This window comes from Paramisgurnus dabryanus, chromosome 13 (assembly GCF_030506205.2).
Source record: "Paramisgurnus dabryanus chromosome 13, PD_genome_1.1, whole genome shotgun sequence".
NCBI classification, from domain to species: domain Eukaryota; kingdom Metazoa; phylum Chordata; class Actinopteri; order Cypriniformes; family Cobitidae; genus Paramisgurnus; species Paramisgurnus dabryanus.
The window spans coordinates 4,429,056-4,448,769 of NC_133349.1; the positions used below are offsets into that span (position 1 = coordinate 4,429,056).

Here is a 19,714-nt window from a genome sequence, read left to right on the forward strand (position 1 = left end):
GTGACTTCGGGCGGGGCTCCCACCACAGCAGCAAGCAGGCTCCTGATTGGTTTACGCAGCGCGAAATTCCGCCAAAGTTAAAATTTTTCAACTCGGGCGTGAGCCACAAATTTGCGTCAACCGCAAAATGCACAAAAGCAGCATTCGCGCGCACCGCGTGTACCGCGCACAACGCTCAATTCGCGAAGCTCGCGCGAAAGAGGCGGAAACGTGTCTTCCGCGCTGAACGCCTCTTCCGCGCCGCGGGACCTCTTGACGCGCGTCAAAGCGTCTTCACATTAACTTAACATTGAAATCACTCGCTCTTCAGGCCTTTACCGCAGTTGGTGTAGACGCAGCATTAGGCACACGCGCAACTTTTAGACCCAAACCCACTCGGTTCTCAGGTCGGACATCTGGCTTTTGGATCTAAGTGGACCTGTGGAGACCTCTACTTCATTGTAATGATACAAGACTTGAATTTAATTTATAATGGTCTTAAATTAACTTTGTGAAACCTGCAGAAACTTTGATTAAAGTCCCCGGTAGTTGATAATTTTATCCCTTTCAACTCACGTTTGATTATCAAGAGACAATATAATTTCTTCATGCCTAAAAATAGCTTCATTTATTTCTGACTTCTGAGAAAAGTTGAATGTGTCGCCTTAAATTTGGATATAAAAAGGTGAATTCATTTTGACGTTACTCACTCCTGTTCAAAATGATAAAATACACGGTGAACTATTCAAAAAGAAAAGGGTCCACATTTAAGCACGTCACGATTCTGGATGATCTTTGAGACAAATAGACAGCCGGTCAAATAAATCTATTAAGCACTGTACATGTTTGAAAAGTAATCATTCTGTTTCTAAGAAACACATTTTACTTTCATTATCATGAGCAAACATGTAATTATGCATTGTGCATACAAAACAACCCTACACGTTGGTTTCTGTTGGCGGTCTACTAATGCATTCTCTCATCCAAAAGCTGTTCAATGCGAGAACCCAGGGACTCCGGCTAATGGGCGCATTTTGGTTGTGGATGGCACCACCTTCTCTCACTCCATCATCTACTCGTGCGTGGATGGATATCGGCTGTCTGGTTCAGCTTCACGTCAGTGTCTGGCGAACGGCACCTGGTCTGGCGCCGAGCCCAACTGTACATGTACGTATTCAGAAGCTTGAGGTTTGCAAGCTGTTGTTTTACATCCCAGAAAATCTCGATCATTTGGCAAGGTTATTGTCTTCCCTCATGTGTTTTGTTTGTCCTTCACTGCGTTTGCCAATCCGACATCAAAGATTTTCTATAACAACAAGACGCCCGGTTTGTAATTAGCCGAAGCCTCTTCCGACGGTGTTGTTGTTGAGATGCGGACCCAGTACACCTCGTGAGCAATCTCATTAATATAAAGAGATTTATTACTGCCGCTGTCTAAGTAATAAGAGAATGATCTGACAGGAAGAATCAATCTTAGGCTGACATATAATGCAAGATTGATTTTGGCATAGTCGCCGAATAATGAGTGGGGGAGTTCAGCGGGACTACAGTGAATATCAATAGGACACTAGTAAGGCATTACTCAATGCCGGGAAGCTGTTGCTCATAGCTGATGGACTGTCAAGATAAACTCTGGATGTTAAAGGTGAAGTGGGTCATTTCTCAACCATTAGTGCTATCAAACGCAATTGTGACGGTTGTCGAAAAAATGTGGGATTTAAATGCCTCCCTCGCTTAATCGGACATTTTTCAAACAGGTAGCTCCGCCCCAAACTCACGCCACTGGTTGAGTCGATAACATTTTGTCTGACCCAATCGATGTGCTCAAAAAGACAGATTGCATATTGATCGACATGCCCATGTTAAAACAATTAGGGCTGTCAATCGATTAAAATATTTAATCTAGATTAATCGCATGATTGTTATGAGTTAACTCGTGATTAATTGCAACTTAATCACACATTTTATCTGTTCTATATTTACCTGAATTTAAGTTTTTAATACTCTAATCAACATGGGCAAGGACAAATATGGATGCTATATTCAAATGTATGTTTATTATAAATGAAAGAGTCCCAAATTCATTGTCTAGCGCGCAGCACAATGTCTAAATAGGCGTGTCCGAATCCACTTTTGCTTATTTAACGACGGGAAAAATGGTTTGTACACGGAACGCATGGTCGAAATTGGTCCTATTTTTTAAATGAGTAATGGGAGTATTTTGGGCATAACGTGCAATACACCAATGAGAGTCTTATCTCTCATCCCCTTTAAAAGCCAGTTGCGCTGGCGCTATGTCTAATCCCTATTTAGATGACGGACTTTGTAAACTGAAAAACTAAGCACAGGAAGAAGATCCCCAGTTTTAGATTAATGTTAAATAATTGTGTTGTTTTTCACTTGTATTGAAATTGTTATTTTTTTATTAAAACCTTTAAAACCTGTTTTCTTTTAGTCATGTAAGTAAAAAAGCAGGCTTTTAATTGCTTTAAATGTATGGCTATCCAATATCATCAAAAAATTATTTACAAGTATGTAAGAAAAGGTTTATACTCTAGAAATACTTTATTTGTAACAAACAGGAGATAAAGATTTAGACAAAGACAAAAGACAAAGAGATAGAGCACCAAAGGCATCTGAAGTCTTTGCGGCCTTTTCCCAGACAGGGATTAGCTTAAGCCAGGACTAGACCTTAGTTTAATTAGAAAATATAACTAGTTTTAACAAACTTGCCTTACTAAAAACATTGTTACATTTTGAGGCGAAACAAAGGGCGCTGTTGTATTTTAAGATATGTCAGTACAAGTTGTTTTCAGTTTGGACAGCTCTTACATTTATTTAAGTTTTGGACTAATCCTTGTCCTGGAAACCACCCCTACATGTACTTCTGCTGTATGAGCATTATTGAGAATGTTGCTTTAGCAAAAGTGTCTGATTCGAGTTATAAGTACAATAATTTAATTTATAAATATTGAATTGTATTGCCTATGAATCTAATAATAAAACATTGCATGGGATGAATGAATGAAACATCCTTAAAAATGACGCAGTTTGCATTTTTCCTCTAACCTTAAGGTTTGACCATTAGACTATCAAATAGCAATTTGTATTTTAACAGAAACATTCTGAATAATTGTTTATTTAGTTAAAGTTCCCTTGGAGACAGTCTTAAAACCATAAACATTTTAATGATGTTCTGCATTTAGACTATTTATGTACACCCACAGCCTCTCAGCCTGCATAATGATGTCTCCGTTACAGAGTTTCAAGAGATGAACTTCCAGTGTCAAACTTGATCACAATCCTAAGAATTTTATTCTCTTCCTCCTCCTGATAGTGATTAACTGTGGAGATCCAGGTGTTCCTGCCAGTGGGCTGAGGAGCGGGGACGACTTTACCATCGGAAAGAACGTGACTTATACCTGCCAACCTGGGTACGTTATGGAAAACGGGAGCACTTCTACTCGCACCTGCACCCACAACGGCACCTGGAGCGGCACGTTACCCACCTGCCGAGGTACAGGGCTCTACGCTTTCTTTATACAAAACTGTGACAGATTTTGGTTGTTTGTCTAGGCAGCGATTGCCAAAAGCAAACGGATGTTGGTCTGTATTAGCCAAGATATCCTGGATGCGAAATTGGCCATTGTTTTAGGAATTTAAGTGAATTTAAGTGAATTGTTTATACATAGGCGCTGTTATTCGTCATTATTACTTTACATTCTGTTTAAATTGGTTAATATTTAGAGTTCTTGATGTATTCTATATGTGCAATGATGTCTGAAATTAATAAAAGGAGACAGAAGGTGAGTGAAGGATATTTCAAGTTATTAATAAAAAATGAGCTAATTAGTATAGGAGGCAAAACTTTTGTGCTTCAACTTAAAGATTTGCAAAAGTTCCTACTTCTGATTTACAGCGTTCCCAAGAGATCCAATTACCAAGATCCAATCCAAAGGGATTTAATGAGCCACTACACAAGCATCAATAATCGGTGTCAAAATTGTTGACACATTTTAAGTGTAAATGTATGTTTTCAAATATACACCCCGTTATATAAAGCCAGTGCATTTATATATGTATAGTTATATTTTATTAAAAGTTAAAAAGTAATAATTGTATGCTTCAGTATTATTTCTGTCAACACTGTTTATTTTGATAGATTTCTGTATTTCACAGGTGGGAGTGAGCGCGGGGCACAAACTAACGCAGGGTTAATTGTAACATGGCTACTTTACATATTTATACAGGGCCGAGCAATCTGTACTTTTGGCCTTTTTTTCTTACAGTCAGAGGATCTCATGCGTGAAACGTTTTGATCTGTATTCGTTAAGATATTGAACAAAGAGTGTTTTTGAGGCATGGAAGTCTAAAGGGGATCTCACACCGGCCGCGCCGCGCCGTTCTAAAAAAATCGAACACATTGTTTTCTATGAGTATACGCACACCGGCGCCGCCAGGTGGCGCTTGTCAGCGGCGTCCAGCTTTGACTCAGGAAGTTGCTCAAATCCCTGTCACGCCACACAGCGCCACTCACATAGTTTAACATTAAATAACATCATATTTGTCCCAAATCATTAACGATTAACATTGGCTGCTAACGTATATTTAGCATTTTGAAGTAGACGCTATTTTTACACAGCGGGGTTAGTTGTCACACAGTGTTATATTTAAGCCTCAGGTATACAATGATAATGAAATGAAAACAATGTAAATACTATTCATCAAAATGATAACTGATAATACAATATCAGGGGAAATCACTCACTATTATGTTTTTTTTTATTGTGTAAATCTATTTCTATGCATTGATGCATAATACAAGGATGGTTAGATGAAGGATCATGCACTCAAAAAAAAAAATAATTTCAAGAAAAAAAATATCTAAAAATTCTTAAATTAAGATGCTTTTTCTTGATGAGCAAAACGACCCAAGAAAATAAGTCTAGTTTTTAGACCAAAAATATTAAATTTAAGTAATTTTGTGCATAAAACAAGCAAAAAAAAATCTGCCAATGGGGTAAGCATATTTTTCTTGAAATTTTCTTGAATTTAGTGTTTAAGAAAAATGTTCAAGATTTTTTGCTTGTTTTATGCACAAAATTACTTAAATTAGATATTTTAATAATTGTATAATTTATAATTCAATATTTGATAATTTAGCAAATGCTTGAATTTATTGTTTAAGAAAAATCTTGCAGATTTTTTGCTTGTTTTATGCACAAATTACTTAAATTTGATATTTTTGGTCTAAAAACTAGACTTATTTTCTGGGGTCGTTTTGCTCATCAAGAAAAGTATGTTAATTTAAGAATTTCTCGATATTTTTATTAAAAACAAGACAAAAATACCAAGATTTTTTTTCTTGAAAATAATTTTTTGCAGTATGGATGGATGCATGTGTGGATATCTATCTATTATAGCCAGATATATAAACAATATTCACCTTTAGTATATAGACACGTCCCACAAACAAACTTTACTTTGTACAGTAGCATTGATGTGTGTGTTTATTGTGTAAAACACATTAATCTTACTTAATTATTTTTTGAATGATAGAGCCAAAAACTGTTACTTTGTGCCCTGCTCTCCTCTGTACTGTTAAAAATAAACAGATGCATAGAAAAACCATTATTGTTTCCTCAAAGAACAAGTTCTTTCTTACCTGTTTATAATCTTAAACTTATTTTAACCATGAAAAACCTTGTGTATAACATAAATTTTATTTAAATGTTAAAGGTTCTTTATGGAGCCATTTAGCCAATATACAGTATGTTCTTCTATGGCATCGCAACACTTGAAATGCATGGCTGGCATGATTGTATTTATTAAATATTTTAAGCTGCAAATAACCATGTAGGATTCGGTTAAACACATTTTACAATCCTTTCCCCAGAGTTTTCCCCATAAGCGGTGCAGAAAACCTGAAATGTCAGCAGATTTGATCTGGAACCAGCGATAACCATCATTTGTGTCCTGCAGTCATTTTTAGCTCTCTTATTCATCCACACTTGTCTTTTCTCTGCCTTCCCACACGCTCGCATCTATTTACAAATCACTGAGAGGAAAATCTACTTCCACCGGCGTTCTCATTAGTGCATAATGTCTGTTGACAATTCTTGCTTGGAACGGTCGATATGTTTTTTGGGTAGACCGCGTCATCCTCATTCCAGCATTAGCCCTGGATAGAAATGAGCATAAATATCCAAAATCTCTCTCATTAAGACCCCTTCTCCACACTCAAAACCCTCTTGTTTGCTCGAGATATCTGCATTGTGTGCTTGAAAATGGCGCCCATTAGAAGATTGAAGACAAACAAAGAGTGTAATTGCTCTGTGAAATCCTTCTGAGAATCATCAATATGGCGTCCTAATAGACCCTAATGCAAAGTCATTAGAAAGACATTTCTATAGCGGCGGATGGAAGGAAGTCGTGAGTGATAAGTGTCGTCCGCAAGAGCGAGTCAGACCCTGAGGCGAACTTCCTGTCAGCGGCACAACCAGTCAACGGTGAAGTCGGCTTCCAGGCACTTTTGGCCGTGGGCTCCAATCTCTCTCTCTCTCTCTCTCTCTCTCTTGCCTTATCTCTCTCTTTCTCCTTCATTGCTCCGCTCTCGACGACTGCAGATAGCGTAGCTGAAGGCTGTCAGTGTCCAGTGAGCTGTTTGAGGTTAGAGCCAAGGCTGGAAAATCATGGAATTTTTAAGAATGTGTTCAGTGTTCAGCCTTGGAAATTTATGATTGGAAATTATAGTCTGAATTGTTATATTGGCAAGATGTTTCTTGAAGTTGCAATTTCTGTAATAATAGTTTAGTCCTTCATCCAAATGTTCTAAAATTGTGTCATGTTTATAGGTTAAATGTGTGGGAACTCTTAAAAAAAAGGTATAATTTTCGCCTCAATCGCATATTTCATGCAAATAAAAAAAATTCAACTAGAACGAAAAATTTGCATGACACATTGATGTGAAAGCCAATCAGCAAAGAGCTTATTGCCACGGCTTGACACGTCCGGTTGTTTCAGAAAATGAATGAGAGCATTGTTTTCCATTGCGCGAGTAACACAAAAAAAAGACATCCCACTAGTAATTTAGAGCAAGTAACGTGAAAACAAGTCATCCCACGAGTAATCTAGAGCAGTGGTTCTCAAACTGGGGGCCGCGAGATGGTCCCAGAGGGGCCCCAGTTTTATGACATTTTATAAAATACATACATTTTCCATAATTTTGTGTAATTAAACCTAAAGAAAGGCTACTAACCAACAGCACTACTTTGTATACTTTAATATTTTTATGCCAAATATCAGGATATAAGATCATGTTACATGGAGATATTTTGTAAATTTCCTACTGTAAATATATCAAAAATCTTTATTCTTTAAATTCAATTTTATTTATATAGCGCTTTTCACAAGTGGTAATTGTTTCAAAACAGCTTTACATTAATAGAAGAAGTGAAAAGCACAGAAAATCGACAGATAGAACAACATAATACACGATAGCATAAGCAGCAAAATTTGCTGCGGCTTTGAATCAACATTATAAGCGAGTGTATTACTAATGTTACGTATAGAAGAGGGTGCTAAGTTAAGCCAAAGAAGGCTGCCTCCCCGGGTTGAAAAAAATCCCTAGGAGAAAAAAAACAGGCTTTTTAGCCGGGGAAATAAAAAAAGTCCTAGGAGGGAAAAACCCTTGGGAGATATATATATATATATATACACATGTAAACGGATAAGGAGATTAAGCGGAGATTAAGTGGGTTTTGTCGGTGGTCGTTGGTTAGGCATCAGTGGCCAGTAGATCAGAGATGTGCTGACTTTCATATTTACCGGAACTGGGTCTGAAACATGAACACATGTTATATTGTGCACTGTAAACACAATCAAAGCTTCAAAAACACAGAAAGAACAGGACCTTTAACTCTTGATTTTATACATATTTCATTCATTAATACCAAACACTTTGAAACAACAACTTGTGGAATTACATATTACTCCAGACATTTCTGAACATTGTTTATATTGTCTCAATGGACAGCACCTATTTATGTGCGTGGAATCAAACACTGTTACTTAATTAGTTAATGCGTACAGAGTTTTCAGCAAAACGGGAAAATATTCTGTCAGAACCATAAACAACATCTTTAAGTGGTTACTGTGGGAAAAGGCTGATGGTTAGTTGGAAAAGGATGTGAAAGTCTTGTCAAAACACTTTAAAAAAGAAGAAAGGTGTAGTTTCAGGGAGAACAGTTTATAGTGGCAAGACTGCCGTTCACCTCGGGGTCAGCCGTGCAGATGAGCGCTGGTGATGCAGTGCATCTGTCATCCGCACGGAGATGCGTTTGGCCTTAGGGACTCGCTTTAAGAGATGGGTCTTTCTACGTGAAACACATGCTGAGCAAAAGCACCTGCGTACACTGCCTGTTGAGTCCACACCTGCTGGAGATATTTACAGGTGAAGTTTTTTGAAGCTTTAAAATATCATCTCCATGAGGTTAGCAAAGGGATTTTTTAGCCATTGGTTGGACAAACAAGTACTTCTGTCCCAAACACATAGTGCCATTGGTTTTGCCATAGATTTTTATGCTCACATAGTTTAACATGGACAGTTTTTGTTTGTGATACATACTAAATTATTAGGTTGTTTAAATTTAAATGTTGCATACCCACAGCGCACCAGTTTGGTAACCACTGATGTTTTGTCTATTTTGGATGTTTATAGCTTTTGGAGCAGAGCTCCACAGATATATTCTTTGCTTGCACAGAATATATACCGTATTTTCCGGACTATAAGTCACTTCGGAGTGTAAGTCACATCAGTTGAAAATGCGTTTTGAAGAGGATATAACATATACAGCGAGGAAAATAAGTATTTGAGGTTGTGCGTGTTGTGGCTTCACAAATGCTTTGCTGCATACCTCTGTTGTAATGAGTGGTTATTTCAGTCAAAGTTGCTCTTCTATCAGCTTGAATCAGTCGGCCCATTCTCCTCTGACCTCTAGCATCAACAAGGCATTTTTGCCCACAGGACTGCCACATACTGGATGTTTTTCCCTTTTCACACCATTCTTTGTAAACCCTAGAAATGTAAGTATTTGACACATCAGCATTTTTCTCTTGGTTCATATGAATTAATTTTGACATATAAGTCGCACCTGACTAGAAGTCGCAGGACCAGTCAAACTATGCGACTTATAGTCCCGAAAATACGGTATATATTTCAGGGATGCAAGCTTGTCGCCTTTCGGTTAAATTCGCAGTTTTGGATTCAAAATAGGTCATTCTTGTGATTCGTCTAGATCCGTTTTTTGAAAATGTGGGATGAGAGGGGTCTGTGTCAGGGTCTCAGTGAATGAAATTATGAAAATCGTGCCCAGCTATTACCAGTTTGGCCAATGTATATATATATATATATATATTGATATAGATGTCTTTAAATTTCTTTTGCTTAGTATGAAGCTTTTTTAATTATTTAAAAAATATCCTACACACTTTGTATGTATAGTACAATAGATCCTTAAAATGTTTCATTATCTGTTAACTAAAGTACATCCACTTATAGGTTTACCGCACATGAACCTTTTACACCAGATTAAATGTCCAACACCTTTCTGAGAGACTACGCTTATGATTTCATAACCTTGTTATCAAGCATCTCATTAAACCAAAGCCTTGAGCTATAAGTTCAGAACATTAAATTCTCTAGTGTAGAATCATCATCATCATCATCATCATCATCATGCACGCTGGCAGCAGTCTTCACACACCTTGAACAATCACTACATTGATTTATTATTCATCGTCATGGATCGTATATGCATGAAAGCATTTAATCATTCGGGTTATCGTAAAGGTTGGATAAACTTTCGCTTGAACCCTGCCACGCTCACTTTATCTCTCTGCTTTTGAGTTTGAATGGGTCGGACAGCTGGTCTGGGCGTTGGAGTCATGGCACGGTTTGCACCTGACGTCTGATATTTACTGAAGCATCGGCACTATAAGTCCAGGGCTTAAATCCTGTGGGTGGATATTCTGTCTTCCCTTTACACATCATCTTCAAAACTACCAGCAGCTCTTAGGGGTTTGTCAACACCTCTAGATCAGGGGAGAGGCATGCAAATAACTTTTTTTTGTGAAGGCTTTTTTAGGCTTTTAGGAATCATTTACCCAAAAGTAACAATTCAAGAAAATATAGAAAAATATGGAGCACAAATTGCATGACACATTTATACATACATAGCGATGCATTGCCTCTCACAGCTGTTTGTGATGAATTTTTAGCCATATGATTGATCTCGGTTTTCATTTATGAGCCTGGGATGGGTTTGTAAATAGGATTTACATTCGTTTACAAAATACGGTTTCTGAAAAAGCGCTTTGACTCGGCAACATCTTTCTTTATCAGTTTCATAGGAGCGTTTGCTTTCCAAAACGTCTCATCATTTATTCATACACCGCCCAAAACCCAGCTGCTCCCCAGCGTTCGCTTTCCAACTCTGTCAAAATTTCAGTGGACATGTTTTCCATCTGCTCCCCCAAAACCTTTTTTTTTAAATTTGCGATTTGCAATTTAAAACATCTTTTGATTGGCCCCGCAGACATTTACAGTCTTCTGTTGCTTTCGCCAACGCAGAGTTTTTAAATAAACGTGTAATGCGTTTTAGATTACAAAACCACACAAGTTCTCCCGCCTGTTCTTTAAGGTCCAAGTCGCAATGATGCAACAGTTGGCGCGGTGAAAGCAGTCTAGCAGTTGAAAAGGAGACGGATGGCAACCCTGGGGTGATGCCCACACATATTTCACAGAACAGGTTGTTTAACTACTGAAGTCTCTTTCAAACCTCTTAACACGTGAAAGGAGGGAGTGCTGTTAAAGTCTGGATTTCAATGGCGCTACATACTGTAAATAGCACTCGACACGGCTGGAGATTATGTCAGTGATGTGGGGTATGAAACATGAAGTCTGCGCAGTAATTTATAATGTTTAAGTGGAACACGACAGTGAAAATACTTGAAAAACACCTTGATTTCTTTAGAAACGGCTAAACATTTTAGGCACTTTTATCAGCCACGTATAACTGTTAGCAACACAAAGGTATCAAGGTTTTTTTGTCTTGGGTTATGTATCTTGATCAATTATTAACCCTAAATGTGTTTTTGTTATGTTTGCCATTTTTGTGGCTATGTTTGTGCCAGAATTCAACATTGGTGCAGACAGTATTTGTCAGTAAATGATGCTGCAGTATAAGCTTGTGGAGTTCATTCGCAGTGAATTAATCCCTGTGTTCCTCTCTTCACTTTTCTCACCCCTGCAGCGGTGACGTGTGGTCCTCCTCCCAGTATCTCCAGTGGTGACGTGGAGGGCTCTGTGTTCGAATGGGGCATCAGCGTGAGTTACCGCTGTCAGACGGGTTATGAACTTTCCTTCCCTGCTGTCCTCACGTGTGTTGCCAGCGGCTCCTGGAGTGGAGAGCTTCCTCTGTGCCTGCGTGAGTTGATTTTATTTAAAGGAATTGCATTACCAAACTGTCCTTGATCTTTTAATCTAAAAGTTTATTATAAGGTGCAAACATGCTGGAGATTTCAGAACGAAAAACCTCTTAAATGTAAACAGATAATCACTATCTTGATATTTTGTATTTATGATCCAAAAGACTTGAAATATTAATACTTGACCACCAATTTGACTTCTAATTGGTGTTCGGAAAGTTGGTGTGTACAATAATTTGAAGCAATGAGGAGGAAGTGGAATTATTATTGCTATAACAATAATATAAAGTATAATAAAAAGCATGGAGTTCGTCAGAGGGGCTGGTGTAGTGCTCCGACAAAATAGTGCAGACGTGCTTTCGACATCCCGAGTTCGAGTGCCGTCTTGGCATCCTTTGCCGGTCCCGTTCCCCTCTCTCTACCCTGTACTTTCCTGTCCTCTCCTTACTCTGTCAATTAAAATGCACCCCAAAAGTATATAAAGTTCAAAGGTGACAACTCATTATTATTGTAGATCAATTACACAGAGTTTATATGTGACCCTCTGAATACCCAGCTAAAGCCTTTATTTGTGATTTATAAAAACGTAGTAAAAATTTTTTAAAATCATGTCAAATATTGAAATCAATGATTGAAATTACTTTTTGATGCTCTTAACTCTTTCCGCGCCATTGATGATTATCTCGTCAATTAAGAAAAAACATTTCCTGAGTTTTTACGGTTATCTATAATTCCGCTATTATCCACTAGATGGCTCTCTTGACCAAATTATAAAAACTGAAGCAAAAACTTTTTTAATTCATTTTAACTGTGTGTATGTTTTGATAATTGTTGTGAATTTAATCTCCAACAAATGTCGTTTACAAAATTGCAATTATTTCAGCTTTTTGCTCAAAATTTTGTATTTTTTAAGAAACCTACCCATATTTAAATGAAGATAGGCAGAAACGTTTTTTCCTTTTTTTTTTTTTTAAAGCAGAGGGTCTGTTCTTTAATTTGATATATTTGTATGTTTATATTTAGAATTTTTTTTGTGAAAATAAAAAAGGCTGGTGGGGAATCAGTTAATTTCATCATTAGATTATGAGAAATTTGTCTGTATTTTACAGAAAGGGTCACATATGAGTCTTAAAGGCACAGCTTCAGCATTTTTAAGAAGGTGGATGATTTAAGAAACTAACTACTTTTAACCTTAAAGGGACAGTTCACCCAAAAATGAAAACTCTCATCATTTACTCATTTCAAACCTGTACAAATGTCTTTGTTTTGCTAAACACAAAGGAAGATATTTGTAATAAAGCGAAGCAGGAGCACCATTGACTTCCATAGTAGGAAGAAAAATACTTTCAAGGTCAATTGTGCTCCAAAACTGTTTGTTTACAAATGAAGAGTTTGGTTCCAAAAAGCAATAAATCCATTTTGACTAATTTGGGTAAAAATGTGTTTTCTATACCAAGAAAGTGACAAAATGAAAACCACTATTTTCTGTTACAAACTTTCACATAGCATATTTAGGTTATAATAACATTACAAATTCAAATCCATAATTTGATTTTCAAAGATTATTATAAAAACTGATTATTTTTTCAACAAAATGCAATAATAAGTGTTTTTTTTTTTTTTCAAAATGCTATAAATCTATTGAATCAATATATAAATGTGCATTCATCTTTGCCATGTTATATTCATTTAGTTGTTAGTGGTATACAGTGATTAAAAAAATAAACATTAATGGCATTAATCAAAACACTTACTTTGTCATATTAACTCTTTCACCGCCAGCATTTTTAAAAAAAGTTGCCAGCCAGCGCCAGCGTTTTTCATGATTTTCACCAAAGTTTGATGCCTTCCAGAAAATGTTCTTCTTTAAATATATAAACATACAATATACCAAATGAAAGAACAGACCCTCTGCTTTCAAAAAAAAAAAAAAAAAAAAGTTTCATCCTACCTTTAGTGGTTCTTTTGTAATCAGCTTTTGAATATGGGTAGGTTTCAGCAAAAACAGCACATTTTGAGCAAAAAGCAGAGATAATTCCATTTTTGTGACAGACTTTTCATAGAGATCCCATTCAGAGCGATCTTTAAAACAGACACGGACATGCAGCCGCTTGCCAAAGGGCAATACTTCCGGGTTGTTAAAAGTTGCGGAAGGGCGCCACCTGGTGGATAATAGCTGTATTGCGGAAAGACGGAAAATCTCGTCATTGGCGGGGAAGCGTTTTCTCTTAATTGACGAGATATCTCGTCAATGGCGGTGAAAGAGTTAAGAACACTGTCATTGCTGCTGTCAATGGATGTCGTTGCTAAAAAAAAAGTGTGAGTAAAAATGACCTAATTTTCATTTTTGGGTGAACTATCCCTTTAATCCACCTTAGCCCTACTTTAACATTTATTTTGATGAGTTTCAAATAATATGTATAATTTTGTTCACTCTGCCCTGCAAATTAAAATGCACGTTCTTGTGGTATGTATGGATGTATAGAAATAAGCATTTCATCCGGTACAAAGGTACACAGCCTTTGAAAATGGGCTTTTCAGCATTGAAAACTGAGATACCATCACGCTTTTATTTGTGAAAGCTTTTCGCACAATTCTGTTGTTCATTAATGGAATATAAAGAGCTGCTTTTCATCACCCATAACCAATATTCCAGTGTGATCTATAAAGAAAAACATTGTGAGCTGGCAGCGAGTGTAATTAGCATTTGATTTTTTTCTTCTTTATGGCCTTTCTTTCCATTTAGACTGCAGATATCTGTACATTAATGTTTGTGTGGCAGAGAAATAATAATGAATTGCAAGCAGCAAAAGCCTCTTTTTGCCTTGCGTGATTCAACTTTTATAAGGTTTTGGAGAACCTCAAGCAAGTATGTTATTTTAAGGTAAACAACTCATTAATTTTTGCCTCATTAAAAGCCACAAACGTAGATGTATACCCAGGGCTAACTGGGGTCCTCTGTCAGAGAGTAATGCTGAATGTAATTTTGTCACCCATATGCCCACTGTCCAGGAGATAAACATAAGGGGGTACGTAAATAAAGCACAAAAAAATCACTTTCTGGGGCCAATAAAGCAAAAAAACATAATTATACAGGAATACTCCTACCACTACAAGATTTAAGGTATTGTAATGGTAACGTGATGGGAACATGTATGTATGTATGTATGTGTAGGTGAAAAGCATTTTAAGTGTTACATCCTTGTCTTGAAGACCCAGTTATCGCTTTTCTTTTCAACTGCATTTCATTGCCGACAGTAAATAAGGTTTAATAGATATTTTTAATCATACGTTTCGCATACTGCAGCCATGTGGGATTCAGATTTGCCCTTTGTTATGTGCTGTTTGTGGTTTCTCCATAGACCTTGTATTATTCATCAAGGAGACTCTCTCTCTCTCTCTATCTCTACCCCAGCTCACATTTTTATGCAGAGCTTGCTTTAGCCTGAAGCCATTGAAGTCAGGAAAATAAAAACACAGTGAGATGTGAATGAGCTGTGTACTGTAAGAACATCACCGTTATGTCGCGGTGCCACCGTTGACCTGCGACGCTCAACGTCGCTTGTTGAATGTATAATGGCAACGAGTGTTTGTACGTCATGCCTGTTTGCATCTTTATCCATCACCGGCCCGTCTCAATTTATATGGCAGGAATGCATCTGTTCCTCGACCCTGCCAGGCATCCTCGTGTCATCGAGTCTAAGTGAAAATGCATCAAATCAGAAAGCCGTAATTTCAAGGCAAAGCTGCAGCGCTGTGGGTGCCGGTCATGCCGGATCAGAAGGGACTGAGAATTCCTCTGCTTCTCAATCCTTATGCGGCGTGAAGAGAATCAAATGTGGGTTTTATCGCAGTAAATTGCAAAGGCTTTTTGTATCAAAGTGCTGCTGGGAAAGCTTGATCCCCATTTTTTATTTTGTGTACAGAGAAAACGAAATAAATGTGTAAGGGTTCATCTTGACCACGGAAGCCCTGAAATGCAAAAAGTTTATCGTTGTAGAAAACCATATGCCAAACGAACGATTTTATTCAACAATTTGTTCTCCTCCTTGGCCGTTCAATGTGCATTCATGAGCAGACTTCAGCGCATGCTGCTGACGTAGTTGCCAACGTTTTACCCATTTTTTATTTAAAGAGCACCTATTTCATTTCTTAATTGTTGATTAGAATCGTCAGTTTTGTCTTCTTTGTGCACAAAAGTTATCTTGTCGCTTCATTATATTATTATTGAACTACTGATGGCACATGGACCTTTTTGGTGATGTCTTTACAAGCCTCCCGGTTTTATCAAAAATATCTAAAAATTTGTTGTGAAGACAAGCGAAGGGTTTAGAACAGTGTTTCTCAAACTTTTTCAACCCAAGGACCACTTTATCTTCCAATTTTTTTCTGAGGACCACCTAACAGAATCCCATTCTAACACTCCCCGAAAAAACAACAAAATAGGAAGGATAAGCTAAGTTTAAGTTTAATATGCAACTGTTTCAAGTCAAAAACTATTTTTTTAAAAACAAATGCAATGCTATGTTCAAAAATTATTATATGAATTTTATTTCATTTGAAAAAGTAAATGTGAAATGAGTTTCAGCTTAATATGAACAACAAACTGCACATGTGAAAAAAAATGCAATTAAACATACTGTAACAGCCTAGGTCCCATTTAATGTCATTCCAAAGAGCCCTTAGTTTAAAACTGAGGTGGTGGGTATATAAAGTCTATGGTTGTAACTATGTTAACAATAAAATACTGAAACAAATCCCCTTAATGTCCAAAATCACTGAAATTACAGCGATTTTACACATGAAACAAAAACTAGTACATTACAAAACTAATAGATCTGTGGATTTTAGTTGTTTTCAGTTGACGCTTGATCTTTTATTTTGACTCCTCTTTGGTTTAGCCAACCGATCAATTTTTACGTTATTAAAACAGAAAGGCAAGAACTGATATCACAGTTTCACAAGTGCATAAAAAATCTACTTAAATAAGTGACGATTGTACAAACACTTGCCTAGTTTAGGTCATCTTTTGGCGGACCACTGGGGGGGTTTGGCGGACCACTAGTGTGAGAATTACTGGTTTAGAAGGACACAGTCGTAAGTACATTATGATAAAATTGTAATTTTGGCGTGAACTAGAGATTGACCGATATGTTTTTCAGGGCCGATGTTGATACCAATTATTACAGATTGAGTAGACTGATAACCAATATTTTAAACCGATATGTCTGGTGTAAAAATGAAAATTAATGTCAAAATTAAGAGACTTTCAATGCTTTGAAACATTTTTAATTCTGACTCTTAAGAAATGATAATTATAATTATAATCATATCATATTAATAAAAACAAAAAGAGCAGGAAGCACCACTAACCTATATATACATAAAAAGTATTAAAAAAAATATTGATTAATTATTTTCTGATGATTTTACAATAGGAGAACTATTCAGTTAATCATGTTGCACATAATTGGATGAACTATCCTATGGATATAAAGATTAAATAAACAATTTGAATTTATATAAGTGTAAATAATTTTAATTTCCTTTACAGCTTCATTGTATATGTTGTTGAAAAGACCGCCAATGTTTTCATAAAACTATAACATTAAGATCACATTAAAGGCACAATTAGTTGGTTCAAAAGCATGTTCATTAAGTATAAATGTCGCCAACTGTAAAAAAATTCTGTAGAAATTGCAGCTGGGTTGCCGGTAATTTACCGTAGATTTAAATTTATGTTTTTTTACTGGCAACAGTTTGTTCAAAGTTAAATGAACATTATACATTTACAAGTCTTTGTCTTTACAGAGTAAAACTAAAAAAACAGCACCAAGCAAAACATTCTGGGAAACAAAATCTGAAGCAAAAAACAGAAAAAGGTTGATGATGATTTCTGGTTCCCAGAATGCTTTGCACGAGGCTGTTATTGTATAGTTTTAATCTGTGAAGATAAAGACTTGTTAATATTTAAAATTTATTTAACTTTAAACAAACTCTTGCCAGTAAATAACATAAATGTAAATCTACGGTAAATTACCGGCAACCCAGCTGCAATAACATTGTAATTTCGACGGATTTTTTTTACAGTGAAGACAAGCATTTAAGGATACCCGTATGTGTATCTGAACATTTATGTGTAATAAATAAGCTGCAAAAAAATACTCGATCTGTCACTTGTTGTGAGCAGCTTGAGAGGCGGCTGTGTGCACGGAGACTGAAGTGATCAAGGTTTTTATGCTTTAAAATGACTTGTATTTTTGAAATGACTGTGGTAGTCGAATCAGGCTTCTCCTATCGATGCATCGAATCTTCGACTATTCGGGGTCACCGCTATTCGGAATGTATGTTGGTGAAACTGCTTAAATATCCTAATATAATTTCGGCCTTATCTAAACCCAATCTGATATGTGTTTTCTGCATATGTCTGTGTTTCCGGTACTGCTTGCAAATGGTTTCAGTGATTCTTAGTGCTTGAATAGCACTGTCAGCTGATGGTCATCGGTATTGACCCAGTCATCTCTGACTTTCAGATCCCACCCTGTGAATAATACATTACAGACTATGTTAGCTGCCATGCCTCCTTTGGCTTTCCATTTAGTACATAAAGAGGTATAATTGCTCTGATTCACATTCAGGTGAGTCAACCTCTGTACCCGTGGGGCCGCTAAAATGCACAGCTCAACTTCTGATCTTTAAATACCACGTTGCCTGCGGAGCTTTGCTGCAATTTATACGACAAATGCTTTTGCCCCTGGTAATTCTGCTATATCAAATGCACAAATTGATTTAATTTGGGCTCTGTCAGTCTTTTAGTTTCCAATAGTGAGTGTGTATTATTTTTTGTCCTGGCAAAACCAGAGCCTGCGACTTAAAAAGTCATCCAGATAGCTCTTCTCCTTTAGTCAACATTGAGATCTATTATCCACAACTATATATTTGGAGTATGTATTTCTGAAATGAGCTCTTGAGAAAACATCATTATGCTTTTAAATCAATGCTAAATTTTGCAGTCACAGATTTTGAGACCTTGAATTTGATTCCTCTTCCTGTATTGAGTTCACACAGTTTGTCTCCAAGTATGTTTTTAACCAGTGTGTCCTCTAGAAGTTTGTTTGGCAATGTCAGCTAAGATCGCTTACAAATGAATCATTGAAATCAAGGTTATCAGTCGAGATGTCCACTGACGACAGCGATGGATCAGCTGTGAGGAATCGCAGGGCGATCTCAACTCATTTTGGAAGATTAGAGGAAATAAGCGAATCTTTGTAACCTTCCAGACTCCGATGGCCATCAGCTGTCTTATTTAAACTATACAAATCTTTAATGGAAAGGGGTGTGCATAAGACTGACATGACACCTTCATAATCATGACATGACATGTGTCATAAACATTAAGAAGATTTTAGGCATTAGTCATGAAGTGTCATTCGCTCAATTATGTCAATTTTAATGCAAAGATAATATTGTTTGAGATGTTTTTGTTATGGCAACTTGATATAAACCAATACATCATAACTTTTCATGACAGCTTGACATTACCAAGACAACCTAACTTGACATAGCAGATTAATGACACTCCACTTTTTTGGAAATAGGCTCATTTTCCAACTCCACTAGTGTTAAATATTAGATTTTCACCGTTTTAAGAAACCATTCAACCACCACTTTTAGCATAGCTTAGCACAATCCATTGAATCTGATTAGACCATTAGCATCGCACTCAAAAATTACTAAAGAATTTTGATATAATTTTTTTTTTAAACTTGACACTTCTGTAGTTACATCGTGTACTAAAGCCGACGAAAAAATAACGTGGCTGTATCAGGGGCAATGATATTACACAGCGCCCGAAAATAGTCCCCTTGGTAACTTTCAATAGCAGGGGACTATTTTCGGGCACTGCGTCATATCAGAAGAGTCAAGTTTTAAATAGGAAAAATATTGAACCTCTTTTGTCATTTTTGAGCGTGATGCTAATGGTCTAATCAGATTCAATGGATTATGCTAAGCTATGCTATAAGTGGTACCGCCAGACCCGGAGATCAGCTGAATGGATTCCAAAACGGTAAAAATCAAATGTTTATCTGTAGGAGAGCTGGAAAATGAGGCTATCTCAAAAAAAATGGAGTGTCCCTTTAAGAAACTACCTAGTTGTAGTTATCATTTTAGTTCTTATTCAACTTTTTGTATTATTTTTAGTAGGTAATTTTAAGGTACAGTAAAGTGTTAATAAAGACTTTTCACA

The 19,714-nt window shown here is 36.6% G+C and overlaps 1 protein-coding gene across 4 annotated transcripts in view; it reads left to right on the forward strand.

Annotated features, from left to right (window-relative positions):
- csmd3a (CUB and Sushi multiple domains 3a) overlaps window positions 1-19,714 on the forward strand; it is a 398,763-nt gene that overhangs the window by 351,382 nt on the left and 27,667 nt on the right. For all 4 annotated transcript variants that reach the window (XM_065298900.1, XM_065298902.1, XM_065298901.1 and 1 more), the window contains exons 58-60: window positions 970-1,146; window positions 3,317-3,496; window positions 11,292-11,465. In XM_065298900.1, the coding sequence (XP_065154972.1) occupies window positions 970-1,146; window positions 3,317-3,496; window positions 11,292-11,465 (531 nt within the window). The remainder of the gene's footprint in view (window positions 1-969; window positions 1,147-3,316; window positions 3,497-11,291; window positions 11,466-19,714) is intronic.